The 25,090-nt window shown below is 44.8% G+C and overlaps 1 protein-coding gene across 1 annotated transcript in view; it reads right to left on the bottom strand.

Moving 5' to 3' along the window:
- LOC118379800 (BAH and coiled-coil domain-containing protein 1-like) overlaps nucleotides 1–25,090 on the bottom strand; it is a 129,041-nt gene that overhangs the window by 80,607 nt on the left and 23,344 nt on the right. The window contains exon 3 of the mRNA XM_052471968.1: nucleotides 5,700–5,837. Coding sequence (XP_052327928.1) covers nucleotides 5,700–5,837 — 138 coding nt within the window. The remainder of the gene's footprint in view (nucleotides 1–5,699; nucleotides 5,838–25,090) is intronic.

Here is a 25,090-nt window from a genome sequence, read left to right as displayed (position 1 = left end):
GTTAACAAAAAAACTGGGCAGACTAGAATGCTCTTTGGCCCTAAACAGTTAGCACACAGTAGCAGAATACCTGACCACTGTGACTGACCCAAATTTAAGGAAAGCTTTGACTATGTACAGACTCAGTGAGTAATAGCCTTGCTATTGAGAAAGGCCGCTCTAGGCAGACATGGCTCTCAGGAGAAGACAGGCTATGCGCACACTGTCCACAAAATGCTGCACTTCCTAACCTCCTGCCAAATGTATGACCATATTAGAGACACATATTTCCTTCAGATTACACAGATCCACAAAGAATTCTAAAACAAACCCAATTTTGATAAACTCCCATATCTATTGGGTGAAATATCACAGTATGCCATAACAGCAGCAAGATTTGTGACATATTGCCTATTACACCATTGTAAATACAACCCATATTTATGTTAATTTATTTTCCCTTTTGTACTTTAATTATAATATGACATTTGAAATGTCTTCATTCTTTAACAAACATTTGTGAGAGTAATGTGTACTGTACATTTTTTTAATAGTCAATTTAATGTTTATTATCTATTTCACTTGCTTTGGCAATGTAAACATATGCTTCCCATGCCAATAAAGTCCCATAAATTGAAATTGAAATGTAATTGAGAGGGGGGCCGGGCGAGAGAAAGAGAGAGGAGAGAGAGAGAGGGGAGAGAGGGGGGACAGAGAGAGGTGAGAGGGAGAGATAGGGGGAGAGAGGGGAGAGGAGAGAGAGATGGGGGAGAGAGAGAGAGAGAGAGAGAGAGAGAGAGAGAGAGAGAGAGAGAGAGAGAAGAGTGAGTGAGTGAGTGAGTGAGTGAGTGAGTGGTGAGTGAGTGGTGAGTGAGTGAGTGGTGAGTGAGTGAGTGGTGAGTGAGTGAGTGGTGAGTGAGTGAGGGAGAGGGGGAGAGAGGGAGAGAGGGAGAGGGGGAGGGAAGGAGGGAAAAGAAAGTGGGAGAAGATGGGGTAAGAGAAAGATGGGGAGAATGAGAGATGGGGGGGGAACAGAGAGAGAGAGGGAGAATGAGAGATGGGGGGAGAGAGAGGGAGAGAAATGGAGACATGGTACCTGCCAGAACAGTTTTAGAACTCTGTCAATAAAAACTATAATCTGTGGGGACAAGGACAGGTGTTTGACTGAGAGTGTATGTGAGCAAGCATGGTGTTTTAGTGTGTGTGTATGTAGTGTCCAGGCTCTCCTCTCTTTGCTAGCTGTGCTCCACTCTCTGGACTGAAGCCAGATGGCAATCTGCCTACTGGGGCTCCCTGGATTGGATACTTCAAAACAATAATTTGTAGTGTGTGTGTGTGTGTGCGTGCGTGCGTGCGTGCGTGCGTGCGTGCGTGTGTGTGTGAGTGAGTTAGTGACTGAGTGAGTTAGTGACTGAGTGAGTGTATGTATGTATGTATGTATGTATGTATGTATGTATGTATGTATGTATGTATGTATGTATGTATGTATGTATGTATGTATGTGCACTTGTATGTGTGCACTTGTTCACACACACACACACACACACACACACACACACACACACACACACACACACACACACACACACACACACACACACACACACACACACACACACACACACACATACTTCAAAGATGAGCCACACAGAGATTAAATTGCCCTCTCTCCTCTCTCTTTTTCTCCTCTCTCCCGCTTCCCCTCTCTCCATCTCTCTCAATCTCTCTCTCTCTCTCTCTCTCTCTCTCTCTCTCTCTCTCTCTCTCTCTCTCTCTCTCTCTCTCTCTCTCTCTCTTTTCTCCTCTCTCTCCCTCTCTCTTTTTCTCTCCTCTCTCTCTCTGTCTCTGTCTCTCTGTCACGATGGTCTCTCTCTCTCTCAATTCAATTCAAATGATGGGCTTTATTGGCATGGGAAACATGCTAAAATTGTCAAAGCAAGTGAAGTAGAAAATAAACTAAAGTAAAATAAACAAAAACAATTAACAGTAAATATTAAACTCACATAAGTTCCAAAAGAATAATGATGTTTCATATTATGTGCAAATTGTTCTTGTGGCAACATATCACATATGTTGCTGCTGTAATTGCACTCTATGGTATTTCACCCAATAGAAATGGGAGTTCATCAAAATTGGGTTTGTTTGGGCGCAGTGGTTAAGGGCGCTGTACTGCAGCGCCAGCTGCGCCACCAGAGACTCTGGGATCGCGCCCAGGCTGTGTCGTAACTGGCCGCGACCGGGAGGTCTGTGGGGCGACGCACAATTGGCCTAGCGTCGTCCGGGTTAGGGAGGGTTTGGCCGGTAGGGAAACCCTTGTCTCATCGCGCACCAGCGACTCCTGTGCCGGGCACAGTGCGCGCTAACCAAGGTTGCCAGGTGCACAGTGTTTCCTCCGGCACATTGGTGTGGCTGGCTTCCTGGTTGGATGGCGCTGTGTTAAGAAGCAGTGACGCTTGGTTGGGTTGTGTATCGGAGGACACATGACTTTCAACCTTTGTCTCTCCTGAGCCCGTACGGGAGTTGTAGCGATGAGACAAGATAGTAGCTACTAAAAACAATTGGATACCACGAAATTGGGGAGAAAAGGGGGTAAAATTCACAAAAAAAATGTGGGTTTCTTTTAGAAGTCTTTGTGGATCTGTGCAATCTGAAGGAGATATGTGTCTCTAATATGGTTATACATTTGGCAGGAGGTTAGGAAGTGCAGCTCAGTTTCCACCTCATTTTGTGGGTAGTGTGCACATAGCCTTTATTCTCTTGAGAGCCATGTCTGCCTATGACGACCTTTCTCAATAGCAAGGCTATGCTCACTGAGTCTGTACATAGTCAAAGCTTTCCTAAAGTTTGGGTGAGTCACAGTGGTCAGGTATTCTGCCACTGTGTACTCTCTGTTTAGGGCCAAACAAGCTTGCTTAGGGAACTCATCTCCAGGTTCATCTCTCTGTAGGTGAAGGCTTGTTATGGAAGGTTTGGGAATTGCTTCTTTTTAGCTGGTTGTACAATTTAACTGGACTTTTCTGGATTTTGATAATTAGCGGGTATTGGTCTAATTCTTCTCTGCATGCATTATTTGTTGTTTTACGTTGTACACTAAGGATAGTTGTTTGGGATAGTACTTCATTGGTGAGCGGACCCAAGACCTCACAACCGTAAAGGGCAATGGGTTCTATCACTGTTTCAATTATTTTTAGCCAGAAACTAATTTCTATATCACATTTTATGTTACTTTTGATGGCATAGAAGGCCCTTCTTGCCTTGTCTCTCAGATCGTTCACAGCTTTGTGGAAGTTACCTGTGGCGCTGATGTTTATGCCGGGGTATGTGTCGTTTTTTTGTGTAGTCTAGGATTCTAGGCCAGTGTTTAGATGGAATTTGTATTTGTGTTCCTGGCAACTGGACCTTTTTTTGGAACACCATCATTTTTGTCATGAGATTTCCTGTCAGGAACCAGGTCTGACAGAATATGTTCAGATGATCTAGGTGCTGACATTTGACTTCAGAATCCAGTAGGGTGAGGCCGGGTGCTGCTGACTGTTCTAGTGCCTTCGCCAATTCGTTGATATATATGTTGAAGAGGGTGGGGCTTAAGCTGCTTCTGTTACTGGTGTGTACTGGAGGCGAAGTCAGGTGCAAGAAAGCAGAGTGTAGTTAACAGGCGCACTTTTTATTCCGGTCCAAACGAAAGCACATAAGTACATAAACGTGCCCAAAACACGGAACATAAACAAAGGTCTGGTGTGACAATACTCACATAACATAAAACAATTTCACACAAATCATGGAGGGGAACAGAGGACTAAATACATGCAGTGTGATTAGGGAATGATGTGTATGGAACAAGACAAAACAAATGGAAATATGAAAAATGGAGCAGCTATGGCTAGAAAGCCGGTGACGCCGAATGCCGCACGAACAAGGAGAGGTCAGCAACTTCAAACCTTGACAACTTCAAAACTCAGTGCTAAATGAAGTTGCAGTCAGATCGGTTCTGTCGTAGCAAACTCGGTAGCCTTAACTTAGCATTCAGTCCTTATCAAGTTAATGCTGAAAGATGCTGGAGCTCATCTGCTCGTCTGTTCTCTCTCTCTCTCTCTCTCTGGCTCTCTCTCTCTCTCTCTCTCTCTCTCTCCAGCTCTCTTTTTCTCCTCCCTCTCTTTCTAAATTTCTCCCGCTCTTGGTATCTACTGTTTATAACCACCTACACACCTTGAGGATTGATTATAAAAAACATTTGACATGTTTATGTGGACATTATGGATATAATTTGGAATGTTTGTCTGCGTTGTCGTGATCGCTCTTTCCGGTGGATTCCTGGGCATAACGCACCAAACTAACGGAGGTATTTGGATATAAAAAATATCTTTATCGAACAAAAGGAACATTTGTTGTCTAACTGGGAGTCTCGTGAGTGAAAACATCCGAAGATCATCAAAGGTATACGATTAATTTGATTGCTTTTCTGATTTTCGTGACCAAGTTGCCTGATGCTAGGTGTACTTATTGTTTTGTTGAGCAATCGATAGACTTACACAAACGCTTGTATTGCTTTCGCTGTAAAGCATCATTTCAAAATCTGAGACAACAGTTGGATTAACAAAAGGCTAAGCGGTGTTTTGCAATATTGCACTTGTGATTTCATGAATATTAATATTTTCTAGTAATATTATTTGACTGTGGCGCTATGCTATTCAGCGTTGCTGATGACAATTATCCCGGATCCGGTATGGGTAGTTCAGAGAGGTTAACCATTCTAGGGTTCATGCCTAACCTTAACCATTCTAGGGTTCATGCCTAACCTTAACAATTCTAGGGATCATGCCTAACCTTAACCATTCTAGGGTTCATGCCTAACCTTAACAATTCTAGGGATCATGCCTAACCTTAACCATTCTAGGGTTCATGCCTAACCTTAACAATTCTAGGGTTCATGCCTCACCTTAACCATTCTAGGGTTCATGCCTAACCGTAACAATTCTAGGGATCATGCCTAACCTTAACAATTATAGGGATCATGCCTAACCTTAACAATTCTAGGGTTCATGCCTAACCTTAACCATTCTAGGGTTCATGCCTAACCTTAACAATTCTAGGGTTCATGCCTAACCTTAACCATTCTAGGGTTCATGCCTAACCTTAACAATTCTAGGGTTCATGCCTAACCTTAACCATTCTAGGGTTCATGCCTAACCTTAACAATTCTAGGGATCATGCCTAACCTTAACAATTCTAGGGTTCATGCCTAACCTTAATCATTCTAGGGTTCATGCCTAACCTTAACAATTCTAGGGATCATGCCTAACCTTAACCATTCTAGGGTTCATGCCTAACCTTAACCATTCTAGGGTTCATGCCTAACCTTAACAATTCTAGGGTTCATGCCTAACCTTAACCATTCGGAGTTGGTAGTCCAAAAGACACAAAACAGATGTGTAGTTGTTTGTTTGTTTGTGTGTGTGTGTGTGTGTGTGTGTGTGTGTGTGTGTGTGTGTGTGTGTGTGTGTGTGTGTGTGTGTGTGTGTGTGTGTGTGTGTGTGTGTGTGTGTGTGTGTGTGTGTGTGTGTGTGTGTGTGTGTGTGTGTGTGTGTGTGTGTGTGTGTAGCAGGAAGGGGACCGTTGGAGATCGGTTAGCCCAGAGGGGCCCTGGTCTGAGAGAGGGGGGCGATGGGGGATAGGGACTCCCGAAGCACACGCATGCGTGTGTGTGAGTGTGTGTGTCTTACCTTCATGTGAGTGAGGGAACCAGATGGGGGAGGCGCTGGAGTGAGGTCCTCCCCTGTAGGAGGGGGAGGAAGGGGAGGCAGGGTGAGATGGGGGAGAGCCCAAACTGCTCGCCAGAAATGAGCCCATGAACGAACCACCTGAGGGAGAGAGAGAGAGTCACGTAAATACAGCTTCTAGTGTAAATAGAGAGAAAGACTGTTTAACTTTGATCAAAACCTTTGACAGGCACAATAACCCAAACCACAACAGTCTGTTGCACACAATGCCTGCAAACGCACGCACGCACACAAACACACACACACACACACACACATGCACACACATGCACACGCACGCACGCACACACACGCATGCACACACACAATACCTGCAAACGCACGCACACACACACACACACACACGCACACACATGCACGCACACACACATATGCACACGCACGCACACACACACATATGCACACGCATGCACACACACACATGCACACAAACACATGCACACGCACACAAACACATGCACACGCACACACTCACCCTTGACAGTCAGACCACTACAAAACACACCAAAAACCACAAGAATCCTCAACTGCCTCACATCTAAGATGCTGTCTCTGCACATACACATACTACACAAACAACCTAACAGAACAGGGCCAATAATACTGTGATAGGATGGGAAGTGAGGAGGGGCTGAAAGACTTAACCCTCCTTAAAGAGAGTAAGAAGGTGCGTAAGAGACTGAAGGGGGCAGAAAGTGGCCATGGTCTGTGGACAAGGAGGCGGGTCAGTGGGGCGTTCTATTATTACAGCTGTGGCATACACACACTGACACACTGACACGTACACACGCTCACACACACTCACTCGATCTAAAGAGAAAACCATATCATTTACCATCTATATTTTCACTCAGGGTAGACATAATAAACCTGATTTCTGAGTAAAACCGGAAAGCTGTTTAAGGAAACTCTGACGACTTCCCATAGCAGACTGTTGTTCTCTCTCTCTCTCTCTCTCTCTCTCTCTCTCTCTCTCTCTCTCTCTCTCTGTCTCTCAACGCCACCATATTTCTCTCCTCCTTTTCCTCTCTCTCCTCTTTCCTACGTTTCATATATCCTTCTATCTCTCCATCTAACTCTCTTCCTCTTTCCCTTTCGTTTAGTTTCGCTTTCCTTTGTCTCTCTATCCCCACCTTTCTCTTCTCCTTCGGCGACCGGGTCTATGTTTCTCTCTCCATCTCTCTCTCTGTTTTGTACATTTTTTCCATGCCTTATAAAAACACACAGATGGACCCCACAGCCCAGATGTGCTGTATATCACAACCAGAAATAACCCCTACTCAGATCTAAACCAGCTCCAGTACCTGACTGTTTGTTTCTGTGTTCAACATTGGAGCCAAGCTAACAAACACAAGCTAACAACAGCAAGCTAACAACAGCAAGCTAACAACCACAAGTTAACAACCGCAAGCTAACAACCGTAAGCTAACAACCGCAAGGTAACAACCACAAGCTAACAACCACAAGTTAACAACCACAAGTTAACAATCACAAGTTAACAACCACAAGCTAACAACCACAAGTTAACAACCACAAGCTAACAACCACAAGCTAACAACCACAAGCTAACAACCGCAAGCTAACAACCACAACTTTTCAACCACAAGCTAACAACCACAAGCTAACAACCACAAGCTAACAACCGCAAGCTAACAACCGCAAGCTAACAACCGCAAGCTAACAACCGCAAGCTAACAACCACAACTTTTCAACCACAAGCTAACAACCACAAGCCAACAACCGCAAGCTAACATCCGCAAGCTAACAACCACAAGTTAACAACCACAACTTTTCAATCACAAGCTAACAACCACAAGCTAACAACCACAAGTTAACAACCACAAGCTAACAATCACAAGCTAACAACCACAAGTTAACAACCGCAAGCTAACAATTGCAAGCTAACAACCACAAGCTAACAACCACAAGTTAACAACTGCAAGCTAACAATTGCAAGCTAACAACCACAAGCTAACAACCACAAGTTAACAACCACAAATCAAGTCAAATGTGTCGAATACAACAGGTATACAGTGAAATGCTTACTTACAAGCCCTTAACCAACGACACAGTTTTAAGAAAATACCTTAAGAAAGTAAGCAATAAGAATAACTCATTACATTAATTAAAGTGCAGCAGTAAATAACAGTAGCTGGGCTATAAAGGGTACCGGTACAGGGTCAATGTGCGGGGGCTATAAGGGGTACCGGTGGCTATAAGGGGTACCGGTACCGGGGGCTATAATGGGTACCGGTACAGTGTCAATGTGCGGGGGCACCGTTGTCGAGGTAATTGAGGTAATACAGTATGTACATGTAGGTAGGGTTATTAGGTGACTATGCATAGATAATAATAGGTATATTAGATATATAATAATAATAGGGGAACGGCACCTCAGTACCTCCAGGCTCTGATCAGGCCCTACACCCAAACAAGGGCACTGCGTTCATCCACCTCTGGCCTGCTCGCCTCCCTACCACTGAGGAAGTACAGTTCCCGCTCAGCCCAGTCAAAACTGTTCGCTGCTCTGGCCCCCCAATGGTGGAACAAACTCCCTCACGACGCCAGGACAGCGGAGTCAATCACCACCTTCCGGAGACACCTGAAACCCCACCTCTTTAAGGAATACCTAGGATAGGATAAGTAATCCTTCTCACCCCCCCCCCCTTTAAGATTTAGATGCACTATTGTAAAGTGGCTGTTCCACTGGATGTCATAAGGTGAATGCACCAATTTGTAAGTCGCTCTGGATAAGAGCGTCTGCTAAATGACTTAAATGTAAATGTAATAATAACAAAGAGAAGTAGCAGTGTAGAGGGGGGGGGGGGGGGCATTGCAAGTAGTCTGGGTAGCCATTTGATTAGAAGCTGTTTAGAAGCCTCTTCGACCTAGACTTGGTGCACCGCTTGGCCTGTTGTAGCAGAGAGAAAAGTCCATGACTAGCGTGGCTGGAGTCTTTGACAATTTGTAGGGCATTCCTCTGACACCGCCTGGTATAGAGGTCCTGGATGGCAGGAAGCTTGGCCCCCAGTGATGTACAGGGCCAAACGCACTACCCTCTGTCATACCTAGCGGTCAGAGGCCAAGCAGTTGCCATACCAGGAGACGTGCAACCCGTCAGGATGCTCTCGGTGGTGCCGCTGTAAAACCTTTTGAGGATCAGAGGACCCATGCAAAATCTTTTCAGTCTCCTGAGGGGGAATAGGTTACGTCGTGCCCTCTTCACGACTGTCTTGGTGTACTTAGACCATGTTAGTTTGTTGGTGATGTGGACACCAAGGAACTTGAAGCTCTCAAGCTGCTCAACTACAGCCCCGTCGATGAGAATGGGGGCGTGCTTGGTCCTCCTTTTCCTGTACTCCACAACCATCTCCTTTGTCTTGATCACGTTTTGATGGAGAAGTTGTTGTCCTTGCACCACACGTTCAGGCCTCCTCCCTATAGGCTATTTCGAATCCCACCGTACCTCCTCCGCTATGCAATCTGGTTTCCGAGTTGGTCATGGGTGCACCTCAGCCACGCTCAAGGTTCGAAACGATATGATAACTGCCATGGATAAGAGACAATACTGTGCAGCTGTATTCATCGACCTGGTCAAGGCTTTCGACTCTGTCAATCACCACATTCTTATCGGCTTACTCAACAACCTTGGTTTCTCAAATGACTGCCTAGCCTGGTTCAACAACGACTTCTCAGACAGAGTTCAGTGTGTCAAAGCATGGGGCCTGTTGTCCGGACCTCTGGCAGTCTCTATGGGGGTGCCACAGGGTTAAATTCTCGGGCCGACTATTTTCTCTGTATACATCAATGATGTCGCTCTTGCTGCTGGTGATTCTCTGACCCACCTCTACGCAGATGACACAATTCTGTATACATCTGGCCCTTCTTTGGACACTGTGTTAACTAACCTCCAGACGAGCTTCAATGCAATACAACTCTCCTTCTGTGGCATCTTAAATGCAAGTAAAACGAAATGCATGCTCTTCAACCGATCGCTGCCCACACCTGCCCGCCTGTCCAGCATCACTTCTCTGGACGGTTCTGACTTGAATATGTGGACAACTACAAATACATAGGTGTCTGGTTATACTGTAAACTCTCCTTCCAGACTCACATTAAGCATCTCCAATTCAAAATTAAATCTAGAATCGGCTTCCTATTTCGCAAACAAAGCATCACTCACTCATGCTGCCAAACATAACCTCGTAAAACTGACTATCCTACCGATCCTTGACTTCGGCGATGTCATTTACAAAATAGCCTCCAACACTCTATTCAGCAAATTGGATGCAGTTTATCACAGTGCCATCCGTTTTGTTACTAAAGCACCTTATACCACCCACCACTGTGACCTGTATGCTCTAGTCGGCTGGCCCTCGCTACATATTCATCGCCAGACCCACTGGCTCCAGGTCATCTACAAGTCCATGCTAGGTAAAGCTCCGCCTTATCTCGGTTCACTGGTCACGATGGCAACACCCACCCGTAGCACGCGCTCCAGCAGGTGTATCTCACTGATCATCCCTAAAGCCAACACCTCATTTGGCCGCCTTTCGTTCCAGTTCTCTGCTGCCTGTGACTGGAACGAATTGCAAAAATCGCTGAAGTTGGAGACTTTTATCTCCCTCACCAATTTCAAACATCTGCTATCTGAGCAGCTAACCGATCGCTGCAGCTGTACATAGTCTATCGGTAAATCGCCTACCTCCTCATGCCTTTTGCACACAATGTATATAGACTCTCTTTTTTTCTACTGTGTTATTGACTTAATTGTTTACTCCATGTGTAACTCTGTGTTGTCTGTTCACACTGCTATGCTTTATCTTGGCCAGGTCGCAGTTGCAAATGATAACTTGTTCTCAACTAGCCTACCTGGTTAAATAAAGGTGAAATAAAAATAAATAAATAGAAGCCCCGGGACACCAAGGGCCCAGCGTTCAGGTCTAAGCATTCCACTGTGCTGAGAGGACACTTTCGCTATTGCAGTTTAGCTGAAGTCGAGCCCCAAAAAGTCCAATTAGAAATGTCCTAAAAAGACACTTTGGTTATCACCTTTGTGCAAAGAATATCCATTGAACTATTCAAGTAATTGTCTTTGAGGCCAATTTTTTCCCACCGCCGAAGATATTAACATTTCACATTCATCCAATATCTGTCATATTTCTGGACGATGTAATTGATGTCATCGCTGCTTGCACTACTCCGTTCTGCTCTGGTTGTCTTCTGCCAATGCGAGTCCAGATCTATTTGAAAAGCCATGAGTGTGTGTGCACGCACACATACACCAGGCAGATCACTCAAGATTGACTTTGAAATTGGACGTCTGTCAATGTCCTGAGGACGTCAGGAAACTAGGTGCAACAGTGAGCTCTATTACCATCATGGATTTTGCTAGGGCGATGTGGACGAGGGTGACGGACGGGTGTAATCCAATGATGTATATACACCCTGGATCGCTGATGCTTTGTTTTAGCCACTGAGAGGCTTTGAAGGAACCGGTCAGCAATATTGGCACACCCCATTAGGAGCAGTCCTCCATAGGAATGAATGGAACTCTACATTATTTCAATTAAATGTTTCAAGGACAAAATTGTAGTGGGGACCATAAGGTGTGTGTGTGTGTGTGTATGTTTGTGTGTGTGTGTGTACAGTAGTATTAGTCATCTCAAAAATGTAGGTGTGATGTTCAGATGTACCGATCCTGTGCAGGTGTTGTTACACATGGTCTGCCACTGCGAGGACGATCATCTGTCCATCCTGTCTCCCTGTAGCGCTGTCTTAGGGGTGTCACAGTACGGATATTGCAATTTATTGCGCTGGCCACAACTGCAGTCCTCATGCCTCCTTGCAGCATGCCTAAGGCACATTCACGCAGATGAACAGGGACGCTGGGCCTCTTTCTTTTGGTTTTTCAGAGTCAGATGAAAGGCCTCTTTAGTGTCCTAAGTTTCAGAACTGTGACCTTAATTGCCTACCGTCTGTAAGCTGTTAGTGTCTTAGCGACCGTTCCACAGGTGCATGTTCATTAATTGTTTAAGGTTCATTGAACAAGCATGGGAAACAGTGTTTAACCTCTTCAACCTATGGGGGCGCTATGTCATTATTGGATAAAAAAACGTTCCCGTTTTAAGCGCAATATTTTGTCACGAAAAGATGCTCGACTATGCATATAATTGGCAGCTTTGGAAAGGAAACACTCTGACGTTTTCAAAACTGCAAAGATATTATCTGTGAGTGCGACAGAACTCATGCTACAGGCGAAACCAAGATGAAACCTCAAACAGGAAATGAGCAGAATTTATGAGGCTCTGTTTCCCATCGTCTCCTTATATGGCTGTGAATGTGCCATGAACGAGCTTATGCTCTCTGCCGTTCGTCCAAGATGTCTGCAGCATTGTGACGTATTTGTAGGCATATCATTGGAAGATTGGCCATAAGAGACTACATTTGCCAAGGGTCCGCCCGGTGTCCTTTGTCTAAATTGGTGCGTAATTCTCAGCTGCATGCATTTTCACATGGGATACAGAGGTGAAACACACTTCCACGAACAATATATCTTTGAAGAGATATGTAGAAAAACACCTTGAGGATTGATTCTAAACAACGTTTGCCATGTTTCAGTCGATATTATGGAGTTATTTTGGAAAAAGTTTGGCGTTTTTATAACTGAATTTTTGTGTTTTTTTTGGTAGCCAAACATGACGCAGAAAACGGACCGATTTCTCCTGCACAAATAATCTTTCAGGAAAAACGGAACATTTGCTATCTAACTGAGTCTCCTCATTGAAAACATCCGAAGTTCTTCAAAGGTAAATGATTTATTTGAATGGTTTTCTGTTTTTTGTGAAAATGTTGCCTGCTGATGCTAACGCTAAATGCTAATGCTAAATGCTAACGCTAAATGCTAACGCTAAATGCTAGTTTTGCTATGGTTGAGAAGCATATTTTTGAAAATCTGAGATGACAGTGTTGTTAACAAAAGGCTAAGCTTGAGAGCTAGCATATTGATTTCATTTCATTTGCGATTTTCATGAATAGTTAACGTTGTGTTATGCTAATGAGCTTGCGGATAGATTTACACAATCCTGGATACAGGTTTTTTTAGTAGCGAAACGTGAAGCACAAAATGGAGCGATTTCTCCTAAACAAATAATCTTTCAGGAAAAACGGAACATTTGCTATCGAACTGAGAGTCTCCTCATTGAAAACATCCGAAGTTCTTCAAAGGTAAATTATTTTATTTGAATGGTTTTCTGGTTTTTGTGAAAATGTTGCCTGCTGAATGCTAACACTAAATGCTAATGCTAGCTATCAATAGCTATCAATACTGTTACACAAATGCTAGTTTTGCTATGGTTGAGAAGCATATTTTTGAAAATCTGAGATGACAGTGTTGTTAACCTGTTAGTCCACTAGGGGCATTATTTCATTTTTGGATAAAAAGACGTGCCCATTTTAAGCGCAATATTTTGTCACGAAAAGATGCTCGACTATGCTTGGAATTGATAGTTTTGGAAAGAAGACACTCTTACGTTTCCAGAACTGCAAAGATTTTCACTGTGAGTGCCTTATAACAAAAGCTTCAGGCAAAACCAAGATGTTTGAGCGACCAGGAAATGAACAGGATTTCTGAAGGTACGTTTTCCATGATCGCCTTATATGGCTGTGAATGCGACAGGAATGAACGGACACTTTCTAGCGTTTCCCCAAGGTGTCTGCAGCATTGTGACGTATTTGTAGGCATATCATTGGAAGATTGACCATAAGAGACTACAATTGCCAAGTGTCCCGCACGGTGTCTGCGTGGAAATTGGTGCGCAAAAGTCAGCTACCAGAATATTTCCATCCGAATCAGAGAACAAAGAAGGCTTCTAGGACTGCCATTTCAATGAAGAGATATATGACAAAACACCTTGAGGATTGATTCAAACAACGTTTTCCATGTTTCAGTCGATATTATGGAGTTAATTCGGAAAAAAGTTCGACGTGTAGGTGACTGAATTTTCGGTTAGTTTCGGTAGCCAAATGCATAGTAACAAAACGGAACGATGTGTCCTACACAAGAATCTTTCAGGAAAAACTGGACATCTGCTATGTAACTGAGAGTCTCCTCATTGAAACATCTGAAGTTCTTCAAAGGTAAATTATTTTATTTGATCCCTTTGCTGGTTTTTGTGAATATGTTGCGTGCTAAATGCTAACGCTAAATGCTAAGCTAGCTATCACCACTCTTACACAAATTATTGATTTTCTCTGGTTCTAAAGCATATTTTGAAAATCTGAGACGACAGGATTGTTAAGAAAAGGATAAGCTTGAGAGCAGGCATATTTATTTCATTTCATTTGCGATTTTTAGAAATCGCTAACGTTGCGTTATGGTAATGAGCTTGAGGCTGTAGTAACGCGACCGCATGCGGGATGGGGCGGACTATGAGGTTAACAAAAGGCTAAGCTTGAGAGCTAGCATATTTGATTTCATTTCATTTGCGATTTTCATGAATAGTTAATGCTGCGTTATGGTAATGAGCTTGAGGCTGTATTCACGATCCCGGATCCGGGATGGCTCGCCACAAGAAGTTAAACCCTTTACAATGAAGATCTGTGAAGTTATTTGGATTTTTTAAAAATTATCTTTGAAAGACAGGGTCCTGAAAAAGGGACGTTTCTTTTTTTGCTGAGTTTAGTTGTGCAGTAACACTCCCCATCCAACCTGACAGAACTTGAGAGGATCTGCAGAGAAAACTGTGAGAAACTCCCCAAATACAGATGGGCCAAGCTTGTAGCATCATACCCAAGAAGACTCAAGGCTGTAATCGCTGCCAGAGGTGCTGCAACAAAGTACTCAGTACAGGGTCTTATGTAATACTTATGTAATATATGCCATTTAGCAGACGCTTTTATCCAATGTAAATGTATTATTTCTATTTATCAAACTTTTTTTTAAACTGTTTTTGCTTTGTTATTAGATTGATGAGAGGAAAAACAATTAAATCAATTTTAGAATGAGGCTGTAACGTAAGAAAATGTGGAAAAAGGGAAGGGGTCTGAATACTTTCAGAATGTTCTGTATTCTGCTACTGGGTTCTCTCTGTTTTATGGTCAGAAAACATTCCCATTTGCTCTGTTTGATGGCTGATTCTTTCCAATGGGGTCTGTTTGTGTTTCTGAACATATCCCCAGGACCAGCTTAGGGGACTCTTCTCCAGATTCATCTCTCTGTAGGTGATGGCAATGGGTTCTATAACTGATTCAAGTATTTTTTGCCAGATCCTAATTGGTTTGTCGAATTTTATGTTCATTTTGACGGCAGAGAAGGCCCTTCTTCCCTTGTTTCTCAGATCGTTCACAGCTTTGTGGAAGTTACCTGTGGTATTGGTTTTCTCTCTCTCTCTCTCTGTCTCCCTCTCTCTGTCGAGGCAGTCTCTCTCCTCCGTCTTTCTCTGTCTATCTCTCCCTCTCTCACTCTCTGCCTCGCTCTCTCTCGCATACACTACTATGCGAGGAGACGAGAGGAGGGAGAAAAAGTGAAAGAATGAAAAAAAGAAAGGGACAAATCAAAGGATGCAAGAAACTGGTAAATAATGAGGGGAGTTGTGTGGGACTTTCAAACACAGAGAGAGAGAGAGAGAGAAAAGGGAGGCATTTCCTTCAGTTTAGCTCACCTTCCTCCAAGAAGCCTACTCTTGCTTGAATGTACTGAACCACATACACACTCCAAGAAAACAGGAGGTTGGTAGACTCAATCGATCAGCAGCCAATCAGTGATCAATATCGTATCGTGTTCCATTGTCACTTTAGCCAATTAACAGTGCGACTATCCACACTGACATACTGACCACTGAACACAGACACTGGACACAAATATACTGTGGAATAATTAATTCAAATTTACAAAGTGTTTGTTTCCCTGTCTGTTTCTCCCTGTGTGTGTTTCCCTGTGTGTTTCTCCCTGTGTGTGTTTCCCTGTGTGTTTCTCCCTGTGTGTGTTTCTCTGTGTGTCTCTCCCTGTTTGTGTTTCCCTGTATTTGTTTCCCTGTGTGTGTCTTCCTGTGTGTCTCCCTGTGTGTGTCTCCCTGTGTGTCACCCTGTGTGTGTCTCCCTGTGTGTTTCTTCCTGTGTGTGCTTCCTTGTGTGTGTCTCCCTGTGTGTGTCTCCCTGTGTGTGTTTCCCTGTGAGTGTCTCCCTGTGTGTTTCTCTGTGTGTCTCTCCCTGTTTGTGTTTCCCTGTATTTGTTTCCCTGTGTGTGTCTTCCTGTGTGTCTCCCTGTGTGTGTCTCCCTGTGTGTCACCCTGTGAGTGTCTCCCTGTGTGTGTTTCTCTGTGTGTCTCTCCCTGTTTGTGTTTCCCTGTATTTGTTTCCCTGTGTGTGTCTCCCTGTGTGTCTCCCTGTGTGTGTCTCCCTGTGTGTCACCCTGTGTGTGTCTCCCTGTGTGTTTCTTCCTGTGTGTGCTTCCTTGTGTGTGTCTCCCTGTGTGTGTCTCCCTGTGTGTGTTTCCCTGTGTGTGTCTCCCTGTGTGTGTTTCCCTGTGTGTGTCCCTCTGTGTGTCTCACTGTGTGTGTATCTCCCTGTGTGTATCTCCGTGTGTGTGTCTCACTGTGTGTGTCTCACTGTGTGTGTTTCCCTCTGTGTGTCTCCCTCTGTGTGTCTCCCTGTGTGTGTTTCTCCCTGTGTGTGTTTCTCCATGTGTGTGTTTCCCTCTGTGTGTCTCCCTCTGTGTGTCTCCCTCTGTGTGTCTCCCTGTGTGTGTCTCCCTCTGTGTGTCTCCCTCTGTGTGTCTCCCTCTGTGTGTCTCCCTGTGTGTGTCTCCCTCTGTGTGTTTCCCTCTGTGTGTCTCCCTCTGTGTGTCTCCCTCTGTGTGTCTCCCTGTGTGTGTTTCCCTCTGTGTGTCTCCCTCTGTGTTTCTCCCTCTGTGTGTTTCCCTGTGTGTGTTTCTCCCTGTGTGTGTCTCCCTGTGTGTGTCTCCCTCTGTGTGTCTCCCTCTGTGTGTCTCCCTCTGTGTGTCTCCCTGTGTGTGTCTCCCTCTGTGTGTCTCCCTCTGTGTGTCTCCCTCTGTGTGTCTCCCTCTGTGTGTCTCCCTCTGTGTGTCTCCCTGTGTGTGTCTCCCTCTGTGTGTTTCCCTCTGTGTGTCTCCCTCTGTGTGTCTCCCTCTGTGTGTCTCCCTGTGTGTGTCTCCCTGTGTGTGTCTCCCTGTGTGTGTCTCCCTTTGTGTGTTTCTCCCTCTGTGTGTCTCCCTGTGTGTGTCTCCCTGTGTGTGTCTCCCTCTGTGTGTCTCCCTCTGTGTGTCTCCCTGTGTGTGTTTCCCTCTGTGTGTTTCCCTCTGTGTGTCTCCCTGTGTGTGTCTCCCTGTGTGTGTCTCCCTCTGTGTGTCTCCCTCTGTGTTTCTCCCTCTGTGTGTTTCCCTGTGTGTGTTTCTCCCTGTGTGTGTCTCCCTGTGTGTGTCTCCCTGTGTGTGTTTCCCTCTGTGTTTCTCCCTGTGTGTCTCCCTGTGTGTGTCTCCCTGTGTGTGTTTCCCTCTGTGTGTCTCCCTCTGTGTGTCTCCCTCTGTGTGTCTCCCTGTGTGTGTCTCCCTGTGTGTGTCTCCCTGTGTGTGTTTCCCTCTGTGTGTCTCCCTCTGTGTGTCTCCCTCTGTGTGTCTCCCTGTGTGTGTTTCCCTCTGTGTGTCTCCCTCTGTGTTTCTCCCTCTGTGTGTCTCCCTCTGTGTGTCTACCTGTGTGTGTCTCCCTCTGTGTGTCTCCCTCTGTGTTTCTCCCTCTGTGTGTTTCCCTGTGTGTGTTTCTCCCTGTGTGTGTTTCTCCATGTGTGTGTTTCCCTCTGTGTGTCTCCCTCTGTGTGTCTCCCTCTGTGTGTCTCCCTGTGTGTGTCAGAGTTTCTGATTCTTCTTAACTGAGCTGTTCCGCACACTGCTGTTCAGTTGGCACTGACACACTTTCAACAGGCTACAACCACCCACAGCCCTGGCACACCCTCAGTGTGTGTTTGAGTATATGTCAGGGGGTGGGGTCAGGGGGCGGAGCCTGGGCAGGTCCTTCTGATGTGTTCTGACGTGAAGCAGGAGTACTGTGTGTGTGTGTGTGTGTGTGTGTGTGTGTGTGTGTGTGTGTGTGTGTGTGTGTGTGTGTGTGTGTGTGTGTGTGTGTGTGTGTGTGTGTGTGTGTGTGTATAAGAGTGCTTGTGAGGCAGAGCGAGAGCGAATCTGAGCATGTCGCCTGGGACAACCAGCAGTCCTGAATTACATTTCGGGAGCTGGAAAGAGAGAAAAAAACAAAATAATAAAAGAGATGAAAAGCTACAAATGAGAGATTTCCCTCTGGGGGGAAGAGAGGGGGAACCTCTATTTATTTTTCTCTCTCTCCCTCTCTTTCTCTCTGTTCTGAAGGGTTAGAGAAGGGGGAACCTTATAATGGCCCTCAAACATTCAGGTCCCCACTCCCCCGTTACGCCTAGTATACCCTAAACAAGATGATTCTGCAGGTTCTCAGCATTTGAGTGTTTACAGAGGGCAAACAGCTGTTTCCCAGATCTGACTCAGATGCTGCTTTGAAAGAAAAAAGGGAACCAGTGGGTTGCAGAATACCATATGCCCTGAGATATTAGATCCACCCTTTTCTAACCCCTGGTCGATGGAGCTGGCATCAGTTTAGTCAGTTCCAGTTGAAGAATCAGGCTCAGATTACTCCATTAGGAGAGGATGAAATGGTTACAGTATTATTACCACAGAGTTCTTCTGGCTAGACCTCACCCAGCCCACGGTGGAAGGAACAACCATGTATGGGCTTTCAGGAAGTAAAGGGATGAGTGAACGTTCCATGTTCACCATAGTAACAGGATGTGGGGATATGGGCCATCCAAGTCCACACTAACTAAAAGCATAAGGATGTATGATATTTCTGGAGAGGCTGTGGTGATCTGCCAACTTCAGGAGACTGATGGGAGTCAATAGCGCAAGAGAATGTCTAGTCTTCTCTCCTTGGCTTACTGATATGGACATATCTACCTCAATAACCTCATACCCCTGCACATTGACTGGTACCCCGTCTGTATAGCCCAGTTACCGTTACTCGTTTTCTATTTATTCCTTGTCTTATTCTTTTTCTATTATTTATTTAAAAATTGTCTCTGCATTGTTGGGAAGGCCCCATAATAATTTCACTGTTAGAGAGACACAGAGTGAAAGAGAGAGAGAAATCTGATGTCGCGGTTTTCATGTGGTGAAGGAGAGTCGGACCAAACTGCAGCGTGTATATTGCGATCCATGTTTAATCACACAACGTAAACACGAATAAACACAAACACTACAAAACAATAAACGAAACGAAAACCGAAAACAGCCTATACTTGTGTCAACTAACACAGCACAAGGACATCAAGACACTCAGGACAATCACCCACAATACAACCAAAGAATATGGCTGCCTAAATATGGTTCCCAATCAGAGACAACGATAAACACCTGCCTCTGATTGAGAACCATTTCAGACAGCCATAGACTCTCCTAGAACACCCCACTAAGCTACAATCCCACTAAGCTACACACCACATACAAAAACCCATGTCACACCCTGGCCTGACCAAATACATAAAGAAAAACACAAAATACTTCGACCAGGGCGTGACATCTGACCAGAGTACATTCTTCCATATGTTTGGGCAGTCTCCCACATGCCTTTTGGCGAACACCAAACGTGTTTCCTTATTTTTTTCTTTAAGCAATGTCTTAAATAACACAACTCCTTGGTCTTCATGGTGCCACTTGCTTGGTGGTGCCACTTGCTTAGTGGTGTTGCAGACTCTGGGGCCTTTCAGAACAGGTGTATATATACACTGAGATCATGTGACACTTAGATTGAACACAGGTGGACTTTATTTAACAAATTATTTGACTTCTGAAGGTAATTGGTTGCACCAGATCTTATTTAGGGGCTTCATAGCAAAGGAGGTGAATACATACGCACACACCACTTTTCAGTTTTTTATTTTTTAGAATTAAAAAATATATATTTCACTTCACCAATTTGGACTATTTTGTGTATGTCCATCACATGAAATCCAAATAAAAATCCAAATCCAAATAAAAATCCACCGTTACAGGTTGCAATACAACAAAATAGGAAAAACTTCAAGGGGGATGAATACTTTTGCAAGGCACTGTATTTCCAGTGACTGTGCCTCAAAACCAAATGTTTGTTCCACCCTGGAACAGTCTCTATGACCAGGTCCACCTATACAAGGCAGCAGTGCTCACCACTCCACCCTGGAAGAGTTTCTATGACCAGGTCCACCTATACAAGGCAGCAGTGCTCACCACTCCACCCTGGAACAGTCTCTATGACCAGGTCCACCTATACAAGGCAGCAGTGCTCACCACTCCACCCTGGAACAGTCTCTATGACCAGGTCCACCTATACAAGGCAGCAGTGCTCACTACTCCACCCTGGAACAGTCTCTATGACCAGGTCCACCTATACAAGGCAGCAGTGCTCACCACTCCACCCTGGAACAGTCTCTATGACCAGGTCCACCTATACAAGGCAGCAGTGCCCACCACTCCACCCTGGAACAGTCTCTATGACCAGGTCCACCTATACAAGGCAGCAGTGCTCACCACTCCACCCTGGAACAGTCTCTATGACCAGGTCCACCTATACAAGGCAGCAGTGCTCACCACTCCACCCTGGAACAGTCTCTAAGACCAGGTCCACCTATACAAGGCAGCAGTGCTCACCACTCCACCCTGGAACAGTCTCTAAGACCAGGTCCACCTATACAAGGCAGCAGTGCTCACCACTCCACCCTGGAACAGTCTCTATGACCAGGTCCACCTATACAAGGCAGCAGTGCTCACCACTCCACCCTGGAACAGTCTCTATGACCAGGTCCACCTATACAAGGCAGCAGTGCTCACCACTCCACCCTGGGACAGTCTCTAAGACCAGGTCCACCTATACAAGGCAGCAGTGCTCACCACTCCACCCTGGGACAGTCTCTAAGACCAGGTCCACCTATACAAGGCAGCAGTGCCCACCACTCCACCCTGGAACAGTCTCTATGACCAGGTCCACCTATACAAGGCAGCAGTGCCCACCACTCCACCCTGGAACAGTCTCTATGACCAGGTCCACCTATACAAGGCAGCAGTGCTCACCACTCCACCCTGGAACAGTCTCTAAGACCAGGTCCACCTATACAAGGCAGCAGTGCCCACCACTCCACCCTGGAACAGTCTCTATGACCAGGTCCACCTATACAAGGCAGCAGTGCCCACCACTCCACCCTGGAACAGTCTCTATGACCAGGTCCACCTATACAAGGCAGCAGTGCTCACCACTCCACCCTGGAACAGTCTCTATGACCAGGTCCACCTATACAAGGCAGCAGTGCTCACCACTCCACCCTGGGACAGTCTCTATGACCAGGTCCACCTATACAAGGCAGCAGTGCTCAACACTCCACCCTGGAACAGTCTCTATGACCAGGTCCACCTATACAAGGCAGCAGTGCTCACCACTCCACCCTGGGACAGTCTCTATGACCAGGTCCACCTATACAAGGCAGCAGTGCTCACCACTCCACCCTGGGACAGTCTCTATGACCAGGTCCACCTATACAAGGCAGCAGTGCTCACCACTCCACCCTGGGACAGTCTCTATGACCAGGTCCACCTATACAAGGCAGCAGTGCTCACCACTCCACCCTGGGACAGTCTCTATGACCAGGTCCACCTATACAAGGCAGCAGTGCTCACCACTCCACCCTGGAACAGTCTCTATGACCAGGTCCACCTATACAAGGCAGCAGTGCTCACCACTCCACCCTGGAACAGTCTCTAAGACCAGGTCCACCTATACAAGGCAGCAGTGCCCAACTTCGCCTGGACTCTAAAGGACATGGATCTCAAACACAGCCCCAAAACTTCAGATCAATAGACACCCCGAGCAACAGATCAATAGACACCCCGCCCAGACCAGCGAGACACTATCCCAGATCTGCTACCTATGTCCCCCCACTATAATCCACATACTTTAATGAAGACAGCTTCTTCATCCTGGAGGGGGAAATCAATCATTTGGGCCAGCAGGGTAGCCTAGTGGTTAGAGTGTTGGACTAGTAACCGAAAGGTTGCAAGTTCATATCCCTGAGCTGACAAGGTACAAATCTGTAATTCTGCCCCTGAACAGGCAGTTAACCCACTGTTCCTAGGCCGTCATTAAAAATAAGAATTTGTTCTTAACTGCCTTGCCTAGTTAAATAAAGGTAAAATAATATACAACATTTCAGGCAAGAAGGGCCTTCTCTGCCATCAAAAGGAAAATAAAATTAGACATATCAATTGGGATCTGGATAAAAATACTTGAATCAGTTATAGAACCTAGAACCTTTATGGTTGTGAGGTCTGGGGTCCGATCACCAACCAAGACTTCACAAAATGGGAAAAACACCCACGCAGAGTTATTAGAGACACATATTTCCCTCAGATTACACAGATCCACAAAGAATTTTAAAACAAACCCGATTTTGATAAACTCCCATATCTACTGGGTGAAATACAGCAGTGTGACATCACAGCAGCAATATTTGTGACCTGTTGCCACGAGAAAAAGGCAACCAGTGAAGACCAAACACCATTGTAAATACAACACATATTTATGCTTATTTATTTTCCCTTTTGTACTGTAACTATTTATACATCGTTACAACAATGTATATGCATTAATATGGCATTTGTGATGTCTTTATCCTTTTGGAACTTCTGTGATTGTAACACTTACTGTTCATTTTTGTATATTATCTACTTCACTTGCTTTAGAGAGAGAGAGAGAGAGCGAGAGAGCGAGAGAGCGAGAGAGAGAGAGAGAGAGAGAGAGAGAGAGAGAGAGAGAGAGAGAGAGAGAGACAGAGAGAGAGAGAGAGAGAGAGAGAGACAGACAGACAGACAGACAGACAGACAGACAGACAGACAGACAGACAGACAGACAGACAGACAGACAGACAGACAGACAGACAGACAGACAGAAAGTTAGAACAAACCCTGTACCCACCTACGCACTCTAGGAGCACTAAATCTACACGCCAAGCATCGGTGTGTGTTGTGGTTTATACATGCAGCACTTTGCTCTATCTAAATAGACTGTTAACGGCTCTCTGCACAGGTGTCAGTGTGTTTGCACTATATCTACACCAAGCATCAGCGTGTGTGTGTGTGTGGGGGGGGCAATAGCATGAGAGCAAATAGGAGATGGAGAGCATATGAGTGAAAGATTGAGTAAAAAGAGAGAGTGGGAGCAATAGGGACACGAGAGAGAGAACCTTACCTGACCTACCCTCATCTCATCTATACATAACCTATTCAATCTAGTCCATTATATTTTCCTGCTCTGGAAATATTTACATGGGAACTTCCTGATAATAAATGCATTATTGAAGAGAGAGGGAGAGAGACAGAGAGAGAGAGATAGTTAGTAGTTACTGTATTTCTGACTGCTATTCTTTCTTTTTGCACCATGAAATCACTATCAGTTTGCATGTGGAACGTTCAGGGCCTAAACTCGTCAACCTTTGGACTGAAGAGTTTAGCACAGGAGTTCTACAAAAATCTTAAAGATGTTGACGTCATCATTCTGCAGGAGACATGGTGTTAGGCAGACATTGTCACTCACTGTCCCACAGGCTACAGAGAGGTAATTGTGCCGTCACAGAAACACAGCTCTGTCAATAGAGGCTTGATCATTTCGTACAAATCCGAACAACAAAATCTAATTGATCCCCTCAAAATAGGTAAATATCCAATTTGGTTAAAACTGAAAGCAGAAAAAGAGTTGCGCAATATATTAATTTTATCCTGAGTGGAGGTTATTTCCATGACATCTGGAATCTTGGACTCATAACCCCAATCTTTAAGAACGGAGACAAATGTAACCCTAACAATTACAGAGGCATTTGTGTGAACAGTAACCTGGGGAAGGCTTTCTGTAGTATTATAAATGTAAGAGTTCTAAACGTCCTTAATAAGCACAATGTCTTGAGTAAAAGCCAAATTGGATTTATACCAAAACATCGCACGACTGATCATATTTACACCCTACATACTCTGATAAACATGTTCACCAAAATATCCGCTTGCTTTATGGACTTCCAAAAAGCATTTGATTCTATTTGGCATACAGGACTGTTCTACAACGTTATTGAACGTGGTGTAGGGGGTAAAACATATGACATAATTAAATCAATGTATACTGGCAATACGTGCAGCATTAAAATTGGCAAGAAAATAACAGAATTCTTTCACCAGGGGCGGGGCCTTCGCCAGGGTTGCAATCTGAGCCCTGCAATCTTCAATATTTACATCAACAAATTAGCCACCATTCTAAAAAAAAATCCTCGGTCCCTGGTGTTAGTCTCCACAATTCAGAGGTTAAATGCCTATTCATCGCATATTACCTGTACTTGCTGTTACCCACAGCACATGGCCTACAGCAGAGCCTGGACCTGCTAGAGCAGTACTGCCAGACCTGGGCCCTGGCAGTAAACCCCAAAAATACAAAAATAATGATTTTCCAGAGAAGATCCAGATCTCAAGGAATTAGACCAATTGGTACAAAATATATTGAGTACTGCACACACTACAATTACTTAGGTTTAAAAATAAGCTCAACTGGACACCTTAATGAGGCAGTGAATGTACTGAGAGAGAAAGTACGCAGGGCATTCTACGCCATTAAAAAAAAAATCTAATTGAAATGCCTATTAAAATTAGGCTAAAACTAATTGAGTGTGTTATTGAAGCAATTGCACCTTATGCCAGCGAGGTGTGGGGTCCACTTGCAAAACAAGATTTCATCAAATGGGACAAACACCCCATTGAAACCCTGCATGCAGAGTTCTGTAAGATTCTCCTACATGTCCAGAGGAAAACTACAAACAATGCATGCAGGGCAGAATCAGGCCAATATCCACTAATAATAAAAACAAAAAAAAGAGCAATTAAGTTTTGGAAACATCTCAAATACAGTGACCCCCTCTCATATCATTACCAAGCCCTGCAATGCCAAGAGCTGAGCAAAGAATAGAGTCCCCTCATCCAGCTGGTCCTGAGGCTGAGTTCACAAACCTGTTCTACTAACACACTGAAGCCTCAGGACCAGGACATTTTGACCCTTGGTTATTGTTGTTACTTTTGTCCCATTGACAATTTTGATTCTTATTATTTTCATATCGTAAATATCCAAAGTAAGCTTTGGCAATATGAATATTGTTACATCATGCCAATAAGGCAAATTGAATTGGAGAGAAAGAGAGAGAGAGAGAGGGAGAGAGAGAGAGGGAGAGAGAGAGCGAGA

Source organism: Oncorhynchus keta, chromosome 2 (genome assembly GCF_023373465.1).
Source record: "Oncorhynchus keta strain PuntledgeMale-10-30-2019 chromosome 2, Oket_V2, whole genome shotgun sequence".
NCBI classification, from domain to species: domain Eukaryota; kingdom Metazoa; phylum Chordata; class Actinopteri; order Salmoniformes; family Salmonidae; genus Oncorhynchus; species Oncorhynchus keta.
The sequence above is the reverse complement of the archived record's forward strand: the minus strand, read 5'-3'. Positions and strand labels throughout refer to the sequence as shown.